Source organism: Triplophysa dalaica, chromosome 3, assembly GCF_015846415.1.
Source record: "Triplophysa dalaica isolate WHDGS20190420 chromosome 3, ASM1584641v1, whole genome shotgun sequence".
Lineage (NCBI taxonomy): Eukaryota > Metazoa > Chordata > Actinopteri > Cypriniformes > Nemacheilidae > Triplophysa > Triplophysa dalaica.
Genome location: NC_079544.1, coordinates 23717654 through 23742562, shown reverse-complemented (window position 1 = coordinate 23742562; position 24909 = coordinate 23717654). Strand labels below are relative to the sequence as shown.

The 24909-nt window shown below is 43.2% G+C and overlaps 2 protein-coding genes across 2 annotated transcripts in view; both read right to left on the bottom strand.

Moving 5' to 3' along the window:
• pde1cb (phosphodiesterase 1C, calmodulin-dependent b) overlaps window positions 1-10624 on the bottom strand; it is a 121961-nt gene extending 111337 nt beyond the window's left edge. The window contains exon 1 of the mRNA XM_056743740.1: window positions 10540-10624. Coding sequence (XP_056599718.1) covers window positions 10540-10624 — 85 coding nt within the window. The remainder of the gene's footprint in view (window positions 1-10539) is intronic.
• Window positions 10625-17794: 7170 nt separating this feature from the next.
• Window positions 17795-21683, bottom strand: viml (vimentin like). Its single transcript, XM_056743484.1, is given in 10 exon segments — window positions 17795-18105; window positions 18231-18316; window positions 18412-18455; window positions 18637-18857; window positions 18989-19111; window positions 19849-20010; window positions 20280-20372; window positions 21140-21217; window positions 21320-21402; window positions 21405-21683. Coding segments are annotated over 10 exon segments (1107 nt in total). The 5' UTR covers window positions 21583-21683; the 3' UTR covers window positions 17795-18066.
• Between the last annotated feature and the right edge of the window lie 3226 nt (window positions 21684-24909).

Genomic DNA, 24909 nt, shown 5'->3' with positions numbered 1-24909 from the left:
GGAACGTGGCCAATAAGAAAGTTAGTGATGATTATACAAAAATATCTGAGATCATAATCAGACCTTCAGAGCATGCACAATTCCTTCCAATTATCTGTTAATGAAATGTGTGAATACGTTGCATCTGGAGGGAAAAAAATCACATTTCTATATCTGTTTCTAAATTAGATCTTTTATCTTAGACAAGCAACAACAAATGAGAATAAATCAAACATTTCTAACAATAATTTAAACTTTGCCCATATTCCCGGACAAGATAGTGATATGCATTTAAAGTCGAAGATTCAAGATTTTTCATCAAATTCTTCCCAGAACAATGATCAGATATGTGATATTCAGATGAGTTCATAGCTCTAAGATCTTATCAACAGTACATTTTTCCTCCTATACTGACTTTATACAGGCATAACATAAAATATAAAATTTAACACATCAAAACAAACTGCGAGTCTCCTGAGGTGATAAAAGCTTGTTTGGGTGTTTGTCCACGGTCATCATATGGTTGCTATGGTGCTGTGGACTTGTGTTCAACAATCAGACACTTTCAGATCATGTCCTAGAAAAACATTTGTACTGAAATCGTCTTGGCTACATCTGTAACATCTGTAACATCTGAAAAAAGACCAAGATTGCGGCGCGTGAACATCGCGAGGCTCAGCGTCTCTCCAGTTTTAGCAAATATATTGTGTTTTTCTTGCTCATCTCGGGCCTGTTCGTTAAGAACAGTTGTGCATTCACAACGTACACCCGGCATGAGCTTTTGGATATCGGTTTGCGCATTCCCGGAAGTTATATCAGCAACATTCAACTCGTCCCTGAGATCGTGAAAACCTCCGATGCTACGCACCCCACACGGCCGGGCGGAAGTGCTCGCCGGCGGCGTCGAGATCGTAAACAAAGGCGGGGAAAACGCGGAGGGCTAAGAGCTAAGCTACAGCTAACACCACACAGGCTCTCTTTACCCAGCATTTTCCTTGCTAATGTACGATCATTAGTGAACAATGGATGAGTGGATGAGATTCGACTCCGCATCATCAACAACAAAAAACTTTTGAACTGCAATGTCATAATCTTCACGGAAACATGGCTACACAGCGGCATACCGGACAACGCTATTGAGTTAGCGGGCTACAACACACACCGCGCGGATAGAACGGCAGAGGAATCCGGTAAGACAAGAGGAGCTGGATTGTGCATTTATGTCAATAAAGCTTGGTGCACGAACTCTGTTATTGTCGGGAGACACTGCTCGGCTAACCTTGAGTTTCTCATGGTTAAATGTAGACCGTTTTATCTGCCACGGGAATTCACGTCAACCATTATAACGGCAGCTTATATTCCACCGGATGCTGATGCCAAGCTTGCTATGAAAGAACTTCATGCAGCCATCAGTAAACAACAGACTGCTCACCCGGAGGCTGCATTTATTGTTGCGGGAGATTTTAATCACTCAAACTTAAAGACAGTGCTCCCTAAATTTAATCAGCATGTTTCCTGCCACACAAGAGGAAACAAAACTTCATTGTTTCCTATAGATCATGTCTATACAAACATGGCTGAAGCTTACGCCGCGACACCCCTCCCCCACCTGGGTCAATCTGATCACCTTTCTTTGTTCCTCACCCCCAAGTATTCACCTCTCATTAATCGTGTGAAGCCATCAGTGAAGACCATCAAGGTGTGGCCTGCGGGTGCAGACTTCACACTCCAGGAAAGGTTTCTACACACAGACTGGAGTATGTTTGCTTCTCATGCCACCAGTGGCTCTCACACGGACATAGACAGCTACACCTCCTCTGTATTGGACTACATCAATACCACTATTGATAGTGTCACAACTCAAAAGCAGATCACCATATACCCGAATCAGAAGCCATGGATGAACAAGGAAGTGCGCCTCCTGCTGAAAGCACGCAACACCGCCTTCAGATCAGGTGATGCGCAGGCCTATAGTACATCCAGGGCAAATCTGAAGAGGGGCATCAAAAAGGCCAAGCACTGCTACAAGTTGAAGCTAGAGGAGCATTTTGCCAATTCTGACCCTCGACGCATGTGGCAGGGCATCCAGGCCATTAGTGACTATAAACCCAACCACTCCATCCCCATAACCACAGATGCTGCCTTTCTGAACGAGCTTAATGACTTTTATGCACGCTTTGAGAGAGACAACAAGGAACCCGCCACCAGGCTCACACCTTCCACCGACCACCCAATCATCACACTAAATTCCACAGATGTTTTCACTGCACTAAGCCGGATAAACGCGCGCAAGGCTGCCGGCCCTGATGGCATCCCTGGTCGCGTACTCCGGGCATGTGCGGAGCAGCTCGCTGAGGTCTTCACGGACATCTTCAACCTGTCCCTCGCCCAAGCAGTGGTTCCAGCATGTTTCAAATCCACCTCCATTGTGCCCATTCCAAAACATTCCAGCCCGACATGCCTGAACGACTACCGCCCTGTAGCACCATTGTTATGAAGTGCTTTGAGCGGCTGGTCCTGTCACACCTAAAAGACTCTCTACCATCCACACTGGACCCATACCAATTTGCCTACCGTAGCAATAGGAGCACAGATGATGCAGTGTCCATGGCGCTGCACTCCGTGCTCACACATCTGGACAATAAGGACACTTATGCACGCATGCTGTTTGTAGACTTCAGCTCTGCATTCAATACCGTAATCCCTTCCAAGCTAATCATCAAACTTGGAAACCTAGGCATTAACAATTCAACCTGCAACTGGATTCTGGATTTCCTGACGAACAGGCCTCAGCTTGTTAGGTTAGGCAACATCTGCTCCACCACAACCACCCTCAACACTGGTGTACCACAGGGCTGCGTACTGAGCCCCTTTCTCTACTCCCTTTTCACACTCGACTGCAGGCCTGTGAATGGAACTAACTCCTTAATCAAGTTTGCAGACGATACAACAGTGATTGGTCTCATCAGCAACAACGATGAGACTGCTTACAGGGAGGAGGTACGGCACCTGGCCACATGGTGCTCAAACAACAACCTGCTCCTTAACACCTCCAAGACAAAGGAGATCATCGTGGACTTCAGGAAGGCGAAAGGAGGCACACACGACCCCATCCACATTAACGGGACGGCTGTTGAACGTGTTTCCAGTTTTAAGTTCCTGGGGACCCACATTTCGGAGGACCTGTCCTGGACCACCAACACCTCATGCCTGGTCAAGAAGGCTCACCAGCGTCTCTTCTTTCTGAGGACACTGAAGAAGAACCAACTGTCTTCAACTATCCTGGTGAACTTCTATCGCTGCACGATAGAGAGCATCCTGACCAACTGCGTCACAGTCTGGTACGGGAACTGTTCTGTTGCTGAGCGCAAGGCACTGCAGCGGGTGGTGAAAACAGCCCAGCGCATCACAGGGACTACACTCTCTTCCATTGAGGACATCCAGAAGAAACGCTGTCTGCGTCGAGCTCGCAGCATTCTCAAGGACTCCTCTCATCCCGCTCATAGACTGTTTACTCTCCTGCCTTCCGGTAGGCGCTTCAGGTGCCTCCGGGCAAGAACCAGCAGACTAGGAAAAAGCTTTTTTCCCAGAGCTGTTTCATTACTGAACTCTGCTCCCCACTGATTTCACTACCTCTCATAACTTTAACTTAATGCTGCTATTACAATGTTTACATTGCACTATAGGGCTGCCATGCATGACTGAACTGTACACACCAGTACTTCATGTATCTGCTCTACCGGACTGTTTACACACACTCAGCATCATTTGCACTCTATTCTGCTCACTTGCACACCAGGAATATTACACTGAATGCTCATTTGCACTAATGGACTACTCTCATAACTGCATTAACTCATCTACTTCACTGTAACCTTAATAACTGCATTAACTCATCTACTGCACTGTAACTTCAATAACTGCACTAACTCACCTACTGCACTCTAACTCATCTATTGCATTGCATCTATCGCATAACTAACTGCATCTACTCATCTATTGCACTATAGCTTCAATATCTGCACTAACTCATCTACTGCACTGTAACTGTATATCTGCATCTACTCATGTATTGCACCGTACCTTTAATAACCACATTAACTCATCTACTGCACTGTAACTTTAATAGCTAATATCTGTAACTATTGCACACTCAAGTCACTTGCACTATTGTATAGTCTATATTGTTATCTGTTCATAACCTCCTGTACATTAATGTTCACAGTATATAGCCTTCTGTATATATTGTTCATAGAACATACCGATTGTCATATTTTTATAGTACATGCCCATCGTAAATTATTTTCCTAATATCGTTGTAATAAATCTCAATAAAATGGAAGGAAGGAGGCGGGAACCGGAAGACATTTAAACAAACATTTAATAAAGTAATAATAGCCGGCGGCCCCTCACGGACGACCGCCGGCGCAATAACATTAACATAAACATAAATACAAATACAAACACAAGTTCGGGCCCGGTCCTCTCTCTTCGACGGTCCGGTCGCCATTGTTTCTTTATACGCTCCCAATCTCCTACGTGGTGCGAGGCCGGTGCGCGCACCACTGGCGCTAATTAACAATCACTTACCGGCCTCGAATCACGGTCTCGCCCCGCCTACTCTACTTCATACCCCCATCACCCCTCACAGGCCGGGGGGTACCCCTGCGACTGTGCAAGCTCCCTCCCCCTCCCTCGGGGGGGGTGGGGTGGGGGGTATGCAGCGACGAGACGAGACAACGGGGACGGGAGCTCTCGGAGCGACCGGAAAGAGAGAGGGGAGAGAGGTAAAAAAAAAATTATAGTCCGGTTCCCTGACATGCTGCCACTCGTTCCTCAACCAGCCGAGAGGCTCTTCCTCGCGGTGCTATGCGGTGGTGCTGGACGTTCGATGGACGGCCCGATCCTCCTCCGCCTCCTGGCAGTTGGCGATGGCTCCTCCGTGTTAGGGCACCGGGGCAGCGAGTCAGTCCGCCGTTTCCTGCTCCTCACCATCATGGCTGTTGGCAGCAGGATTCCGGCTCACGGCCAACGGCGCTGACTCCTCCCCTCCCTTTTGGACGGCCGCCATCCCACCTCGGCCCAGGAGCACGGCAGCGAGCTCTCTGTCCCATCCGAATCTTCGCTCCAGAACCACCGCCTCGGGCAGCCACTGGCGGACGTTGCTCGTCCGCGCTGCCCGAACTCCTCAGCACCGCGATGCCACTCAGCAGCGAGGGCTCTCCGACAGCATGTCTCTCCTTCCTCCCGGGTTTCGGCACCAATGTAATAAATCTCAATAAAACGGAAGGAAGGAGGCGGGAACCGGAAGACATTTCATACATTTAATAAATTAATATAACAGCCGGCGGCCCCTCACGGACGACCGCCGGCGAACAAAACATGAACATAAATATAAATACAAACATAACATAAGTTCGGGCCCGGTCCTCTCTCTTCGACGGTCTGGTCGCTCGTTCCTTTTATGCTCCCATCTCCTACGTGATTCGAGCCCGGTGTGCGCACAGCTGGCGCTAATTCACAATTACTCACCGGACTCGAACCACGGTCTCGCCCCGCCTACTCTACTACAATCGTATTCTGTATTTATTCACACTGTATATCTGCACTTGCTAATTGCACTTCTGGTTAGACCTAAACTACATTTCGTTACACTGTACTTGTATATGTGTAATGACAATAAAGTTGAATCTAATCTAATCTAACCTCAGTTCCCTGATGGAGGGAACGAGACGTTGTGTCGAGAACGACAGATGGGGTTCACCCTTGAGAGCCAATCAACTCTGACTACTAAAGAAAAGGACAATGAAGTTTGGCGAATGAAACAGCATTCATTTACCTCATGTTCTGAATAGCCTGAGAGCCTCTCACGACTGCAGCAGAATACGATACGTGTTTGTGGCATAAGGGACACAACGTCTTTTTCCCTCCATAAGGGAACTAAGGTTACATACGTAAACAAGACGTTCCCTCTCTGTCGGCCTCTCGATGTTGTGTCGAGAACGATAAATGGGGTTACCTATGGAAAACGCCACAAAGCTGTATCGCGTTGCAATCTCTTGCGAAGCGACTGTAACAGGCCTGGACGTGTCATCTCGAAGCTTTCGCGAAACTGTAACTTTCCAGTCTGGTGGTCGGGGGGTTCCAGAGCTTTCTTGGAGAAAGATGGGTACAGCCCTGACCGGTAACCTTTCAAGAGGCCTTAGATCTCTACTGGCGAGAGGCCGTCCGGCTCGGGTTTACACCGTGAAGCCCATCTTCCTTAATTAGGGATGCGCTGCAGAGGCCACCTCCTACCCATGGGGAGGAATACGGTGGACGTAGTTCTGGTCTCGTCCTTGGAGGAGAACGCATGGACATGCGGGGTGAGTAGATAACCGCAAGGTGGAGGTCAATCCTGGGGAAAATCATGGGTTACCAGGAGTGGGAACCATTTCATGAGGATACATCAGACGGAACAGCCCACGCAGGGAGTGTTACAGACGTCCGGTAGCACTAGGTCAGGTTAGAGCTATCTGTGATAGTTCATATGGTATCCCAGCCTAAGGGGGAAGGCTGCTCTGCCCAGCCAACCCCGAGGGGGTGCTTGCTTAGTGATGGATGGAATGCCTCTTCTTAACCAGTGTTTGGGCAAGAATTAAGGTTGGTGAGATTCCTGTTCTTAGTCATATGTTTGGGTAAGAAGAGAGGTAGATAGCACACTGATCCAACCTGCTGGAGGGTGGGAAGGTGCTTTCGCAGGCATACGCCCCACCGGAGGCCAGTCCTACATGTCGCCACACAGGACGTGGGCTGACACCGGGTTTACGCGAAGGTTGTTAACCCTTGCAAAGGTGTATGGGCGTAGCCCAACCCGCAGCTCTACAGATGTCTTCTAGAGAGGCGCTTCTGGCCAGTGCCCAGGAGGTGGCTATACCCTGTGTGGAGTGAGCCCTCACTGCCAATGGGCATGGAAGATTCTGAGATCGGTATGCCGTCGTAACGGCATCCACAACCCAGTCCGCCAGCCTCTGCTTGGAGACAGCCTTCCCCTTCTGCTGTCCTCCAACACAGGCAAGGAGCTGGTCAGAGCTTCTGAACTCTGCGTGCGGTCCAGGTAGAGGCGCAGTGCGCGTATTGGACACAACACGGATCGGGTTGGGTCTTCCTCCCCGATGGGGAGCGCCTGCAAGTTCACCACTTGGCCCCGGAAGGGAGTAGTGGGAACTCTTGGGCACGCATCCGAGCCTGGGTCTAAAGATAACGTGAGAGCTGCCAGGGCCGAATTCGAGGGCAATCCGGGGACACGGAGAATGCTTGGAGGTCCCCTACCCTTTTAAAGGAAGCGAGCGCCATCAGGAGGGCCATCTTACTCGTCAGGTGAGGAAGATCAGAACCTCCGAGGGGCTCTTGGGGGGCCCAGAGGGTATGGAGCGGAGACAAGGCAGATTTCGCCCTCTTGCGCCCCTTAGGAACCTGGTCGTGTTTCCCTTAGAAACTTTCCATCAACTGAGTCGTGATGAGTGGCGATAGCTTCTACATAAACATTCAGTGTGGAGGGGAGATGTTAGTCTCCAGTCTGTTAAGAAGGACAACACGATCCTGATCGAGCACCTCAGTGGGTCTTTCTCGTTGAGAGAGACACCAGGATGAGAAGAGGCGCCGTCTAGAGGCGTATAACCGCCTGGTAGATGGGGCCCTAGCCTGGGTGATGGTCTCCTCCATAGAGGGTGGTCTCCGCCTGACATGGGTGTTCCAGAGGTCTGATCTGGGATGCCAGAACATGCCCTTCCCCTGAGAGAGCAGGTCCTCTCTCAGGGGAATGGGCCAGGGGGAGTCATTGTCCAGAGCCTCAGCTCTGAAAGCCAAGTGCGGTTGGGCCAGTGTGGCGCAACCAATAACACCTGGTACTCCTCTTCCCTGACCTTGCACAGTGTCTGTGCGAGGAGGCTCATTGAGAAAGAGGATGCTCTGCACTGGGGAGAGTTTCTAGGAGCACAAGGTCCCTTTTGTGTATATAACAGATCTCGCGAATGTGCCAAGATAAGCCAGTCGTTGAGATAGTTTTGTACCCGCACACCTTCCTCCCCTCAGGGAGATAGGGCTGCTTCCCTGATCTTCATGAAGACCGTGGGGTCAGGGACAGACCGAAAGGGAGAGCAGGTCGATTGCCACGAAACCAATCCTGACACCTGATAGATGTCTGGATGCGCCTCTGCGTGAGCATCCTCAACGGCTGCTTGTGAAGGTGCTTTGTTCAAGGTACGCAGACCTGTGGGGCGCGACCCACCGTCTTTCTTTGGAACGATGAAGTGCAGGCTGTGACCCACTGAACATCTTGGTTTTGAGGGATGAACTCGATGCCTGTTTCACCAGAAGGGTGGTGATTTCTACCCGAAGTACGGATGCGTCTCTGCCTCTGACAGCTACAGCTTTCCTGTAGCTCAGTGGTAAAAGCATTGCGTTAACAATGCAAGGTTGTGGGTTCGATGCCAGGGGATTGCAAATACCTATGTAAAATGTATAGGATAAAGCAAAGTAAGTCGCTTTGGATAAAAGCATCTGCCAAATGCCTAAATGTAAATGTAAATGCCCCGAAACTTGGGAGAGTCTCTAGTGAACTGGATCAAGTAACCAAGACGGACCGTCTTCATTAGCCACCGAGACAGTGTGGGCAGCTCTCGAGCTTCCAGGGACTGTGCAGGGGGACCAAGGGGACGGTCTGCTTCACCATTCCAACGGGGGGTGGTTCGTCGGCTGGCGGAGCTAACCATATGTCGCGGGGGGGGCCCCGGAGGGAAGGTTGGCTCAGTTTAAGAGTGGTGGCAGCTGTCGTGTGTGTACGACGCTATGCCTCGCCAGGGCATGAGGTTGGGTTGCCAGGCACAGTCCAGTGGAGTGTGCGATCGGCTTCAAGTACACCCGGGGAGAATGGAAAAAACTCTGTGAGTAAGTGGGTGCCAGGCCCTGAAAAGGGTCCGGCTTTGGTGACGAGTCAGGAGCCGTACTGTACCGACCGATCGGAGCGGACTTTCTTGGTGTCACTCATCTGCGCAAGGTTCAGCCGGGGGTGTCTCTCCTGGACCACTACCGTGGACATCGTCCGACCCATGGCCCGTGCCGCTACCTTGGTCGCCCGTAGAGCAATTTCAGTGGCGGCACAGAGATCCTGCAATATACCCCGGTCGGCCCTACCCTCGTGGAGCTCTCTCAGCCTGGCGGACCTGCAGGATGGCCATGGCGTAGAGAGAGGAGGCAGCCTGGCCAGCAGCAGCGCAAGCCTTCGACACCAGTGATGCTGAAGTCCTACACGCCTTGGACGGTAGGCGTGGCCGATTCTCCCAGGTGGCAGCCATCTGCGGGCACAGGTGCACCGCAGCCACACGTTCCACCTGGGGGATCTCGACGTAGCCTTTGGCTGCCCCACCATCGAGAGAAGTGAGGGAGCCAGAGCTGGATTGACTGGAGCGGGCCATGAGTGGAGCGCTCCAAGTCTTACACAGCTCCTCATTCACCTCCGGGTTTGCACCGCGCTCCGACCCCAGGAACCACGTATCCCTGGGTTAGCATGGCTGACATCACTTCTGCTTCCTTCTAGCTCGACCCCCCTGGGGTCGGATTCGTCAGAGTAGGATGCCAGTCTCCCTCCGATGCTGCAAGCGACATCTCATCTACGTCATGCATCGTTTCCGAGTGTGATGTGAGCCCGTGAGCACTTGGCTTGCGGGTTTATGTTCGCAGAGGTCCCCACATCACTAACGCTGCTAACACTGGCAGGCATCGGGGCCTTGGCCACCGACGTCACGGCCCGGGTAGCAATGAAATGGTGGCTTGTTCCCGTTGGAAGATAGCCACCCGTGACCGCAACTTCTGTATGACCATCTGCCCGCAGTGCGGGCAAGATGTGTCAACGAAAGCTGCCTCAGTGTGCTGGAAACGCCCAGACACTCGACGCAGCTATTGTGTCCATCCCCCTCCTCGATATGAGTACCGCACCCAAGAGAACAGCGGGACATGCCGCGCTGGAGAATGCTCAGTCCTGAAAAGGACCTTTTTAGAAAAAATCTCTAACACCTCCGGAACTGCCTAGACACCCAGGGGAAGGTCGCTGCAGGTAGGGACAATCCGCTGCTCTACGTCGTAGATCCGGCAATGTAGAAGAAGAAGAATTCATTGAATTCGTATTGTTCATAGTCATGAGCGAAGGCTCGGAAGAACAAAAGGTAAATGAATGCGTTACGCCGGCTTCCTTTTATACCGGACATCCGGGGGCGGAGACCGCCATGCAAATTTCATTCGCCAAATGTCATTGGCCTTTTCTATAGTAGTCAGAGTTGATTGGTTCTCAAGGACGAACCCCATCTGTCATTCTCGACACAACGTCGAGAGACCGACAGAAAGGGAACAACACATCTGTTTACATAAACCAAATCGAACAAACAGCTATCCCTGTTACAGGAAAAAATGATGTTCGATTACCCAGTCTAATTGTTGAAGCCGCCATCAAATCCCATTGTGTGCAAAACATTTTGATCTATAATATAATACGTACAAAAATGGGCAACATTTTTGGTTTCTTACCAATCGTGAAGTTGTATCCATCTATGCTGAAAGTGGCACTTCTGCCTTTGGTAAAGCCCTTTTTTCTCGAGTCTGTTTCTGTCATTTTTGCTCTCTTTATTTCTGCCTTTTGTGCAGTCTTTTATCAGCTCCTTCAGACCCACGACAAGCAAAGCTCTTCTTAGAAAAATCCCAAAGGTTTCCTGTGGAGTTAGGTACACAAGTCGTTCGTCCTCCTGTTTTTCTATGTTTCCTGACCTCTTCTCACCACAATCTCAGACAAGACACACTGTTTTCTTTCTTTCCATCATTCCCAACCCCTGATGCTCTCAGTGTCTCATTATGTTCTCCAGCCGCATGTGAGTCCCCTCTCGACAGAGCACCTACAGGCGTGTTCCGATGGCTAACATAACACACACAGTCCCTCTCATGTACACCTCAACTCTGTCGTGTCTGCTCAATGTGATGCTGTTGCGATGTTCGAATGCGCTTCCGTTCCTTCCGTGTGTGATTTTATCACCTAAATGAAATCGAACCTGTTTAAATTACTGCCATTTTTTTGAACACCTTCCCAGAAATGTGTCAGTCCGGGCCGAGGCCATAAGATTTCCTTTATGTATTTCTGTCAGGCATGAATCATTCATTTCTTTTCAAAGACAGCTTTTCTTTAAAGATTGAAAACTAGAGATGAATAGACTGATCGAGGCTGGTATGTAACAAATAAGCTATAGTTTTGGAACTTTGATCTTTTCGTTCCTCTCTCTCTTTCTCTCAACATACGTCCGAACACAGAGAGGTGGGAGGCCTTGAACCCCTGCAGTTTCACTGACGGTTTAATATGAGACTGTCTCGCATTTGAGCAAAAGATTACAGTATATATTCAGAGCGCTCCTGCTCTCGGTCTGCATTCCAAATGAGAATGAAATAACAATTAAAAAAACAGAAGGGGTTTTGTTTTAATGGGAAACATTAAAACAACAAAACATCAAGCCATGTTGTGCCACCATTACATCAGATAAAGCAGAATGGAATATATTTTATTTAGGGGCATGGAAATTTATTTCGGCGTTGGTTACCATAGAAAGATGAACGTATGTCAGGGTCAGTCCCTCTGGAGGTACCCGAGGTATCACTTGCTCAGGGCACAAAGGTGGTGATTTATTTCTGGAAGTAACATCCATCCGGTTACAGTCCCTGAACCTTTCCAACTAACTCACCTGACACTCAAACACCAGGGGAGATCAAAGCACTCCACATTTCTGCATAATGCTTCCACATTTATAGAATTGAGAGACGTCAGTCAAGCTCAGTTGTATAAAGATGATTTTTCACTCATGTATTGATATTTTTTGTACCCAACATGCACGGTACAGGCCGGGAATAATTCACCGGTTTATGAGGTTTAATGAGCTTTCAGTCACACAGAAAGGTCTCGCAGTTGTTTGCGTGCTTTCTCGTAAGGTCATTTCGTATATATAGAGTCTCTATTGTGGATGCTGGTCACTAGGCAACCAAGCAAAGCTTTTTTTCCAAAGCAATGTAGAGACCCTGATGTTAATGTGAGGAGGATAATGAAACTCACAGGATGGAATGCTGCTAATGCCTCGTGTAGACAACAAAATATCCAAGAGATCTTAGAAATCTCACGGACGCACTACAGAACTAACATGATTAAAAAATTTATATAGAGATGTTTTATTGTATTATTTTCTGAGTATCCCCCAAAAAAGGGAAAGAAATTACATTTTCCATACACTTTTAAAAAATAATGGTACAGAGGTTCGAGCTGAACCCTTTTCAAGACAAAATTATTGTGGAACATTCCGAGTGTGTAATCTTCTTTGGTTCTTTCTTATTTAGGGTTTAAGGAGAATTGTCTTATAGTGCAAATCACATCAAGCGTAATTGGGTGCTTTTTCTTAATGTCTCCAGAAGAGGGCGATAATGTTTTCCACAAATCAGCATGACTGAAATTCATTATCATCTGAAACATACCAATTTTTTTATTTCTAGGACCCTTTTTCACAACTATATTTGTAGCCCCCAATCGAAATTTATAACAGAAAAATATTCTAAAACATGCATTTGTTATGAACGTAACTAAACACTATGGGCCCTATCTTGCACCCAGCGCAATTGACTTTGTACACCGACGCATGTGTCATTCGTATTTTGCACCCGCGCAAAGCGCGCTTTTCCCTCCACAGAAGCACGTCGCTAAACTAGTGAATGAACTTGCGCTCCCTGGGCGGTTCAGCGCATAAAAGGAGGCGTGTTCCGGCGCAAACAATCCCTGGTGCTATTTTGCTGTTCCATTAAACAATTGCGCCACTGACCAGAAAAAACCTAGTCTAAAGTCAGTGGCGCGTTGCGCGTTGTTCATTATGCTATTTTAAGGGCGCATGCTTGACCATAATGTATAGCGTACACAACGCGCATACACTTTGATCATGTACTCTACACAGATGCAACAGTTAATTTTGCAAATCATAAATTTTTACATTAAAAACATATTAACACATGAGATGACGGAAATGATTGTGGTGTGCCACGAGGATGTGCAAAAATAGGCATAAATCTAGCTTACAAATTATTCAGGCTAATTGTAGTAATTAAGGATCAGACCTGTTTGCCCAATAGTGGCAAGACATATATGTATATAAGGACATCTGACAAATTGGTTTGTCCGTCAAGAACCAGGAAAAAAAAAATCTACTGAAAAACTGAAAAAACTGAAAGACTGAAAAAAAAGACTGTGAAATCATCTTTACCATAATGTAAGTACATTAAAAACCTTAGTCAGTTAAGTTAAGTTGAGCGTGCTCATATTTTTGCGCCTGGTAAATACGCCATAATAATAGCAATCCATAATGGAACTTGCGCACCTGCTTTTAAAGGGAATGTTGGATGACGCTCTGATTGGTTTATTTCACGTTACGCCCAAACCACACCTATGAATAATGAAGCTACTTCAGACCAACCCATTTTAGATTTTCTCCGGGCGCAAGAGCCATTTATCATGCCGGGAAAATAGCAACAGCGCCGAGACCCGCCCACAAAGTTAGCCTACTTGCGCTTCGCGCTTTGACACTTGCGTTTCAGATCGTTAAAATAGGGCCCTATATCATGAATTTTGATAGTTTACCCAAAAATGAAAATTCTTTCATCATTTACTCACCCTCAGATTGTTCCGAACCTGTATAAATGCTGCATAAATTTCTTTGTTCTACTAAACACAAATGAAGATATTTAGAAGGATGTCAGTAACAAATTAGATCTCATTCCCATTGACTTCCATAGTATTTATTTTCCCTTCCATGTTGGTGAATGGGTGATGGGATCTGTTTGGTTACGGACATTCTTCCAAATATCTTCATTTGTGTCTAGCAGAACAGAGAAACGTATACAGGTTCAGAACAATCTAAGGGTAGGTAAATGATGACAGAATATACATTTTTGGGTGAAGTTTACTTTTAATGCTTGTTTTGTCTAATTTTTTATCATTTTAAGTCATCTTGATAGCGCTTAGAAGTTTGTTAAAGCCCCCTTCGTAAAACTGGTTGAAAAAGACAGAACTTTAAACTTTTTCTACCCATAACAAGCGTATTATATATGTTTTTATGTTTATATGTACTCTAGGCTTAAATTGGTTTGTGATAGTGAATATCACTGAACAGACACAGCACGAGCTCACCGTTAAAGCTGTTCCCCGTGGCTGTTACCATGGTGACGGATAGCGCGTGTCCAGTGTGATTCCCAGGGCGTGCAGTCATTAAAGTTATGACATCACCGAAAAATAAGTGGAAATGCCAAAAAAAATCTAAACTTTCTGTTTTGCAAAAGGAAGCTTATACGGAAAGATTCTTTTTGGGAACCACCTATGATTATATTGTGGCATTACCGTAAAAAACCGTTTGTAGCACGTGCTGCCCAAATCAACTTGCCCAAAAACTGATTTTGTATTATATTTCAAAGCCCTATTTTTTCATCACACGTGCCTGTTTCAATCTCAGACACCAAGTACACAATTTGTTTAGTTCATGTCTTATAGTGATCCACAGAGAGGAACAATCACACTGAACTTAGAATCTAAAGCAAGGTTGTCTGAGAATCATATAGTCTGTTTATGTTTTGATCTGTCACTTGGCTGTGACGTTCAACCACTTCCCTGTCTGCGGCTCTCTGGAGATGAAACACCATAGATGGAGGTCCTAGAACCCATCGGGAGCTGAGTAAGAGACTTTCCAGTCGCCTGTTCATGGTAACCATGAAACATAGAGCTACGGGGGATAGCCTATTTAAGTCGCCCTCAAGAGGCCCCTTCTTTCTTCAATGGTCAGGTGTCACACGAAATTAAAGAAAAACACGGAACAGAGAAGTCTAATCTATAATTGTCTTAAATAAATGAAATACTTTAGTTTTTTTAATTCATTGTCCTTACCCTTGCCTTTGAATAGCTAATAAAGTTAGTGTATCTGTCATGTATTACTAATGAGAATGTAAATATTTAAAGCAAAACCAAAATCACTTGAAAAAATAATACTTGCATGGTTACAAGACCGTTTCAGATGGTGTAAAAATCTCTGTGATTAGCACTTGTCCTATATTAGGCATCAGGGGACCCTGCTATTATTACATCAAAGAGCTCAGACACAAAAAAACACGGACCGGATACTTCAAAGGCCTGCAGATCGAGATGCATCAATGCTCATCACATTATCAAGCGCTTTTCTCATCTGTTCCACAGAAGTGCCTGAACTCTCTCATGTGTAGATAAGCGCCTGGTATCACCTGCATTTTTGACCCAAAATAAGCAGACACCTGTTTCCCACCCGTCCCATGAAGGTATGCACGGAAATTCAACAATCGCCGAATGCATTCACATGAACACAGCGGACCCAATAAATATGTAGACACTTAAGCCAGAGGTTAAACAGTATGACAATCGTTTTAAGAAATAACAACGTTTTAAACCAAGTGGACTTTTTTTATTAAAAAAGCATTGACAAAACTACTTTAAATGCTTATACTTCTTTTAGCCATGGGCTTTTAAAAACAAATTCCGTATAATTGGAACTGCCTTGGTTGAAAACTTGTTAGTTAAAACTTAAGGAGATAGGTTACAGTATTCCCGAGTAACACTCTTATTTTATGAAGTTTTCTATATTTGAAATGATACAACAGTATATTCAGTCTTAAACCTTAACAAAGGTGATATTTTGTCTTGTTGTCAAAGCATATAGTGGTATGTTTCTATACACTGCATACAATACATTTATTTTAAAGAAATTATCAAACTAAAAAGAAAGTTTGTGCTTTAAACTAGAAAAAATGTCTGTCTGGTAAGAAAAATAAACACCTTTCAGAAAACAAGATTTTATAATGAGTCATTTTGCTCCTCTAGTGAACATATATTTAAGAATTATTTCTAATGTAACAATAACTACGTAAGAAATTCATGTTTTTATTTCTACACATGTGGTTATTGGACTTCATACAGCCACTTAGGCTAATAATAATAATAATAATTGATTGAAAGTGTTTGTAAAAATCGGCTGTGAGAAAACGCATCGTTAATGTTCAATGAGCAGCCACACTTAATATTTCTAAGTGTGTCATAATGTTTTACATACGTTTTGGAGACACAGAAAAGAATATGAAAATGACACGCACGCACCTGTGGGAGAAGCAGGAGGTGGCGGTGGAGTTTTCAGCACCTCGGACGGCGGCTGTTTACCCCACTGCTTTGAGATCGCACCGGTCCGATGTTTCCCGTCCGATTCCTTCTGCGGTTCCGAACCCACTTTGACCAACGTGTTGCGCGACCTGGTGAAAGCAGAGGTCACCGATCCCATTTCTGCGAAACCACCTTGAGATGAATAAACGTCTGGCTCGAAAACCCTCTTAAACTCTCCATGGATTTGGTTCGGGCTGTGTCATCTCTGTCTCTTCCTTTACGCAAATTCACGCACACAAACTCTAGAATCTGTTTATGTGACGCGTGCGGTTCCCTCTATCTTTTTTATGAAACAGATGCGATTCAATAATGGGAATCTCTTGTGCGTTTTCTCGAGGGAAGCGCGCACTCGTCACAAGTTAGTTTGGCAAACACGCGCCTCTGGGGCCTCTGGCGACGAAAACAAGCATCTGTAATTAGTGTGTAAAGTGTGTTACATTAATGAAATCTGCCACTGTCGAGCCATGCATATACAAATACATTTAAGACATTTAGGTATTAAAATGTGGGATTTGAACATTTTGCAAGAGTATCCATTGCCTATATTGCTCGATTTGTAATGTAAATATTAAAGCATACACTACTGAAAGAAACAAAATAGTTAACGTTAAATTATTGGTTATAATGGGAATAATAGAATTGTAATGGTGATCTGTTATCTTGCAAATGAAAAAGAACAAGGCACAAAACCTACCACATAAAGGACATTTGTAGTGGTTGGTAAAAAGCTGAATGCCATACCAGCACAAATTAACTTTATTCAATACGTTAGAAAGTTTTAAAACTTGTTTGTTTTAAATAATAAATTAAAATGTTTGCTAAAAAAATCAGTTAAGGCCTCCTCACCTTGCCAGGCACAAAGTGGAAAAACTCATTTATGTAGTTATGTTTACATAAATTACATAAATTAGACAGAATTAGACAAACAATATCATTACCGAGTTTTTGAACAGACTGATCTTTTGAAAACACATTGGGTAATGATTGTAAACATCAGCTCTCTGTGTGCTTTCATGGGACCCAACAGGAACTTGAACACCCCTGTCCAGGGAGAACGAATCTCCATCACAGGGACGAACAGACACAAACACACATCCCTTATGAACTGCTAACAGAGGACATGAACCCTCCTCTGTGAGAGAAACAATGAACTTGAGGTTAAACCTGAACTTGAGACTAAATTAAGTGGCATCACCTCGTTGCGTTTCTTGTTTCCACTTTTGTCCACTTGATGGCGATAAATACAAACCAGAGTCCCCTCAGAATCAGTAAAACACTCCTTTAATTCAGCTGTCAATACAAGAGGCTAAATATCTGCGAAGCAGAGCTTGCCCTGATTCAGATTTGTTTCACCCACCAAGCTATAGTCTACCAGCACATTGACCAACCAGTCGTCGATTAAGAGTTATATAATCATTTACAATGTAAAGTCCTGAATAAGGTCGGTATGGATCTTAAAAATTACCCAAATACATTTCAACCTTAAAAAAAAATGTGCATGTCTGATCACTTAAGGAATGTGTACAGTAAAAGCGTGATTCTAACCATAACATGATTTATTACAACACATTATTAAATATTTATAAACATGGTGTGTAGCTGTGCCTGGACATGAATATCAACTTTGAGAAGAACTTTAGGTTAGGCAAAAAATGACACATCACATAAGCTGTTGAGATAAGCTGTTAGTAGAATGAAAAAAATAATTAACAAATATTAATAACTGCATAACACTTGGGAGCAGGTCATTGCTGATTTTTTCACATAGAATAAGCTGAGACACAAACGAGTTGCAGTTATGGAAGATAAATTCACAGGTCATCGTGGTTCTGGGTGGATTCATTGATCACCTTCATGGACAAAAGTAGGACGTGTTTATGATAGACAAACAACATAACAAAAGCTGGTTTATTATTGAAAAAGGTTTTGCTGGGAATATTGGGAATGTTAAGTCAGAAAGATCTCAGACACATACCTGACCATCTCTGGTCTCGATGGTCTTACTGAGAATTTTCTTAGCAGTTGTGGTTTCTGTCTGAGGCTTGGGCTCAATCATAGCTTCTGTGAAAACGCAGGAATATCTAAAGACGAATCCAACAAAAAACATTACGGTTTTAAAGGGTATATTTGTGTTATTTTATTGATTTGTGACTTACCTCTCAAATTGAAAACGGAGAAGTTTGGAAGATGCGCTCCAATTCTACAGGCCGGAGAAAAATATGAAAATATATTCTACATGTAACCCATACAGAATGTGTTATGTACACAGTTTTGAATAGGGTTGGTCAATAACAGCATAAAATAACATTAAATACTGCCTCATTTTTAAGTCACTTTACATAAAACAGTCAACCAAAAAAATAAATGATGTGTATGTGCACCTGCTCTCCTCTCCCTCCAAAAGTTTCCTGTAGGTGGCAATCTCGAGGTCCAGGGCCATCTTGACGTTGAGCAGGTCCTGATACTCTCGAAGATGTCTCGCCATCTCCTCCTTCGTGTTATGTATGTCCTCCTCCAGACGAGCGATATTGTCCTGTGAACAAGACGATTCCATCGTAAAGTTCTCCTCAGTTTCCCTTATCTGACGCTCCAGAGATTCATTCTACAGGGTGATTTAAACAGATGAGGTTTGAAAACTCCATTGCACCCTTTAGTGCGGAGGCTAGTTATTGCACATTTTGTATGTGTCTGAGAGAGCGTGTCTCTGAAGAATCGTGTAAATATACTTAAAGCACCCTTAAGAGCATCCACCTCAAAGGTGAGCGCCTGCACCTGTCGACGATATTCATTGGCCTCCTGCTTGGCCTATCGCAGAGCATCACTGCTGTGGTTGGCCGCCTCTGTCAGGTCAGCAAACTGGCCAAAACGACACATTCACTGTTCATGCTCTGCACTTACTGTTAAGTGTGACATTAAGAGTATTATCAGCTTTGAATTGTAGATCGGTTTGATCAGATCATTGTAAAGTTGCATCTAAAGGCATTCTCATGACTCAGATTTACTCTGAATGCTCTGATGTGTACAGTAATTTCTGTTATGGTCATTTTTTAGTGATTGTTCCAGTTAGTTAAAAAATTGTCACACTACTGATACATACAATTTGTCATTACATAAATTAACTGAAAACTGATTTTTTGCTTCAACTCAAAAAACTAAGTGACCTGGTTGCCTTACAATTTTGAGTCAATTCAACCCTTTAAAATATTAGTCAACTCAACAAGTTTAGACAACTCAATGAGTTGCGACAATTCAATGAGTTTAGAAAACTCAACGCAAAATTGGTTAGATTAACTAATATTTGTAAGTGAAGTTGAACCAACAAAAAAGTAACATTATTTTACAGCGTTTAATATTTCAAGGTGTTATGTTTATTAATATTGTACTGTCGTTAACAAAGGATCAAGTAAAATCTTCACAATGTATGAATTATAAGAATAAGAATAAAGAAAATTGTGAACTGTTTATTAAATAAATTATTAATGAGAAATGAATTGTAATAATTGTCAAAGCCAAAACTGTCAATTACTCTAATCACAATGCTTTTAATTAATCAAATAATCATCAGCCAAATTTAATAATCGTGAGAGCTCTACCTTTGATTTGTACCAATCTTCTGACTCTTGGATGTTTTTGGGGGCCAGGCACTCATACTGAAGTCTGACATCTCTGAGAGCAGCGATCAGGTCTGGTTTAGCAATGTCCATGTCCACATGCATCTGCTGATCCTGGATCTGTGTCTAAAGCTCTGTCAGCTTCTACAAAAAGAACCAAATTAAAGGTGATTTTTCTTGTTGGTATCTGTTATACTTCTTTAGCTTTGGGTTGTGAGCATAGCAGTAGGGCTAGACTGCAATGGTAATGTAGGCGGTTGCCAGGGTGTTGCTATGCAGAAGCGGTGTAAATGCAGCCCAATGGCCCAATAAGTGTCGCCGTGTGGTATTTAGCCCTAATGGATTTTTTTATATGTTATAGAGATCTGCCATTATTGGCTCTTTAATGGCAACAGTGTGACAGTGTCACTCACCTCCTCATGGAGTTTCCTCAGAAAGACCATCTCCTCCTGTAGGGACTCCATCCTCTCCAGATCTACACGAGCGAGAGCCGCATTATCCACATCCTGCAGAGAACATGAACAGCATTATGTGCCAGAGTACTGTTTAAACACAGCAAAGAGCTCTTTGTGTTTTAATGGGGATTCGGGTCGATACAATGGCCTGCAGTCTATGGCTGTCTTGTCACATCCACACTAACACACAGTTTTGTGCTCAACGCAAACACACGTTCAGACATCCCTCAATAACAGTTTGCTTTGACAGGATCTGATGGAAGATCAATGAACAGTAATAGAGATTTTTCTGATGGAAATAGATGCGATAAAGATGAGCCTGGTGTCACTGGGCTGCACTGGGGGGTTTTCTGAAAAGAAACCGTTTTTTTTAGTTTTATATTTTCTCTTCAGGGTTCGTGATTTGAGTTATATGACTCTTTTAAGGTTGAATCTCATCATGTAACTTTGTGTAAAATGTTTGTGTCATACAGGTTCTCATCTGGCAACATGGAACATTTTGGGTCATACATTTATAAATAAACGTATTTATAATGAAAAGTAAAATGAATAGTAAAGAATCATGAAAAATAAATTTGTAAGAAACATTTACTATTGCTTTTGAGCACTCCAACGCAAATATTAGAACACATATTTGTTTGTTCATCGCACCCCAATTGGTGGTTTTTAGAAGAGTTGATTGATTCCCACTAATTTCTCACATTTTTCTCATGAATTAAATGTATGTCTCTCGGCTTAAAACACCAAACCATTACTTCCAGCTCAATGCTAAATGATAAAAAATGAAACATGGTTTATCACAAATATGTATGTTTTACTTGTCTGAAATCCCTCAGGTTGTTCTCTGCTTCCTCACGTTGAAGAATTTCATCTTGCAGTCTGTAAATGAATGAAAGCTCATCCGTATAGAGGTATACTCAATATTTTCCATTGTACACGAAGAAACATATTTTTACAGTACAGCACACTCTGGCCATGTCTACAGTAATTACTTACACGTGTGTTTTCTCCGTGGTGAGCCGATCAACCTACCTGCGCAGATCACGCACTTCCTCTTGGTACACATCCGCGATGTGGGATGATCGCGCAACTGCTCGAACTCGGCGTTCAGCATTTTATTCTGTTGCTCCAGCAGACGCACTTTCTCTATGTAACTGGCGAAGCGGGACGCACGCACGGGATTCTGGAACCGGCGTTCGGAATACCCATTTATGCGGGTGGCGGCGTCTCCAAACCGCTTTCTGTACGACGAGGTGGACATGTTGAACTTCTCAAACTGTCACCGTTTACTTTTTAATGTCCTGCTCTTTTGACGACTTAACTGAGAGGAACGACTGTTAGTATGGGATGAATTCCGACTCAAAATGATTAACAAATGCACGCACAGCCATCCTTGAACGTGACACACGATACATTTGTATTTTACGATTCACAAACAAATGCCTTATGATTTGATTCTGTGAAATTTATATTTGAATAAACACGAAGCGATTTGTACAAATAGAGGCAGATTTGTGATTGCGTTGTTTTATTTTGTGTTCATGTATAATGATTTTGCGCATACCAATGAGAAGTTGTGCATTTGTGTATCCTGCAACGCGCGTCCATTTATCCTGTTCGGTTAATTAGGATTTTGAGACTTTCTTTACGCGGTTTTCGACATTACACCAACATGTACAAACAACTATCGATGAATAAACCGACTCTCGTGTGTTATTATCCAAATACAAATGTCTTTCATTTCGTATCGGCAAAACTCGTAATTAAATGAATCTGCACGGGTTTGTACAAACAGAGGTATATTTGTGAATAAGGATGTTCTCTCTCGTATTCATTCATCTTAATTTGTGCATGTCAATAAGAATGTGCGCGTTTGTGGATCCTGTGACGCGCGTTCATACATCCTGTTCGGTTCATTTGGATTTTGAGACTTTCTTTACGCGGTTTTGCATTGAACAATCCACACACACGCAACTGCAGATCCATGCGCAACCGTGCAAAAAATAAGAACTGCCACTAGATGGCAGGCTTACGGAAACCAAAGGTGCTGGTCCTATCATTCGAATATCATCAAAAAGTTGATGCATTTCACTATTTCCATTCAAAAAGTGAAACTTGTAAATTATATTAATTCATTGCACGCAGACTGATATATTTCAAATGTTTATTTATTTTAATTGTGATGATTATAACTGTCAACTAATGAAAATCCCAAATTGATAAGGCGTTTTAATTTAAAAGACAAAGCATTTTCTCATAAAGTTAGTAGATGCAGTTATTACAATTACAGTGCAGTTGATGAGTCAATGTAGTTATTAAAGTTACAGTGCAGTAGATGAGTCAATGCAGTTATTTAAGTTACAGTGCAGTAGATTTCTGTGCTGTGATGCTGACGGAAACCAGACTGATAATTGTCCAGATTGCCATTTGAGTTTAGGAATTTTTTCAGCTGATTGAAGACAACCTTTTCAATGATCGTGCCTATGAAGGAAGATTTGTTGGTAGATAGTAAGTTTTTGTCTAGATTGCTCTTATTTTAGTAAAGGCTTGACAACTGCAGTTTTTAGGGACTCTTGGAAAGTTACTGAGAGAAATAACGTATTTACTATTTTTAAAAGATCTGCTTCTAAACAGTTAAACAATTTTTTGAAAAAGGATGCGGGGAGTGTGTCCAGGTTGCATGTTGAGGACTTAAGATGCGTTACTGTTTTCTCCAAAGTTTTCTGATCAATTGTCTGAAATTCAGATAATGTTGCTAATTTCTTAGATTGTTGTAATAAAGTCAGACTGACCTGAGTGCCATGTAGGGCTTTGCTGACTGCCATTCTGAAATTATTTATCTTCTCAAGGAAAAAATGTGCAAACTTGTCATCAGAAAGCATTTAGAAGGGGACTTGACTTGAGGGTTTGTTAGTCTCTCTAGAGTAGCAAAAAGCCTATGACTGTTGTTGCAGTCAATAGAAATAAGTCTGTCTAGCTTTGCCTAATTCCTAATATTCCTAATATTAAAGGCATGCAGGCTGTCTTTATAGATTTTATAGTGAATTTCAAGTTTTGTTTAGTAAACTTCAAGTTTTGTTTTTCGCCAAATATGTTCAGCATAAGTTTTTTCAGTTTGGACAGTTATTTTATTTATTTTAGTCTATTCTAATTTCTTTCCGGAAAACCAACCCTAAAACTATAACATTTTTGCCCTGATGTTGTGCAACAAGAAGTCGTGACTGGACAACATAATGTTTCTAGTCACCTTGGTGTGCTGAGACAATCGCCTCACTTCAAATTGTTTAAATTATTTGAAATGTTTGAATTTTGTAGATTTTTTTCATAAAGTTCAAAACGAGAAACAATGCAGACTTATTTATATATAGCCGCTTTTGCTCATATTTACCAAGGGTGCCAACAGCCTTTAATAAAACGTTCAATGACTGAGAAATTTTGTTAGTTTAATGTATAATAGATACATAATTTTGATCAGCATATATATATAATATTTCTATCATTGGCATATATACAAAATATATCTATAGAAAAAATCACATATTTAAAACATTTAGCTTTCACAGATGAAGGGTCAAAGTTGAGATTTATTAAAAAAAATAAAGAAACAGGTTGATTTGTATGCAGAAGCAGCTTAATCACACATACGGAGTTCCACAGGCCAACCTGTTTTACATTTAATGTAGTCCTTTCAACACAGTAGACCAAAGGCTGTTCAAAAACAAAGAAAAAACACATAACAATATTGCTGAACATATTTGGCGAAAAACTAAACTTGAAGTTTACTAAACAAAACTTGAAATTCACTATAAAATCTATAAAGACAGCCTGCATGCCTTTAATATTAGGAATATTAGGAATTAGGCAAAGCTAGACAGACTTATTTCTATTGACTGCAACAACAGTCATAGGCTTTTTGCTACTGTAGAGAGACTAACAAACCACCAAGTCAAGTCCCCTTCTAAATGCTTTCTGATGACAAGTTTGCAAATGTTTTCCTTGAGAAGATAAAGAATTTCAGAATGGCAGTCAGCAAAGCCCTACATGGCACTCAAGTCAGTCTGACTTTAGATTACAACAATCTAAGAAATTAGCAACATTATCTGAATTTCAGACAATCGATCAGAAAACTTTGGAGAAAACAGTAACGCATCTTAAGTCCTCAACATGCAACCTGGACACACTCTTCCCGCATCCTTTTTCAAAAAAGTGTTTAACTGTTTAGAAGCAGATCTTTTAAAAAGAGTAAATACGTTATTTCTCTCAGGAACTTTCCAAGAGTCCCTAAAAACTGCAGTTGTCAAGCCTTTAATAAAATAAGAGCAATCTAGACAAAAACTTACTGTCTACCAACAAATCTTCCTTCATAGGCACGATCATTGAAAAGGTTGTCTTCAATCAGCTGAACAAATTCCTAAACTCAAATGGCAATCTGGACAATTATCAGTCTGGTTTCCGTCAGCATCACAGCAAAGAAATCTACTGCACTGTAACTTTAATAACCGCATTGACTCATCTACTGCACTGTAATTGTAATAACTGCATTGACTCATCTACTGCACTGTAATTGTAATAACTGCATTGACTTATC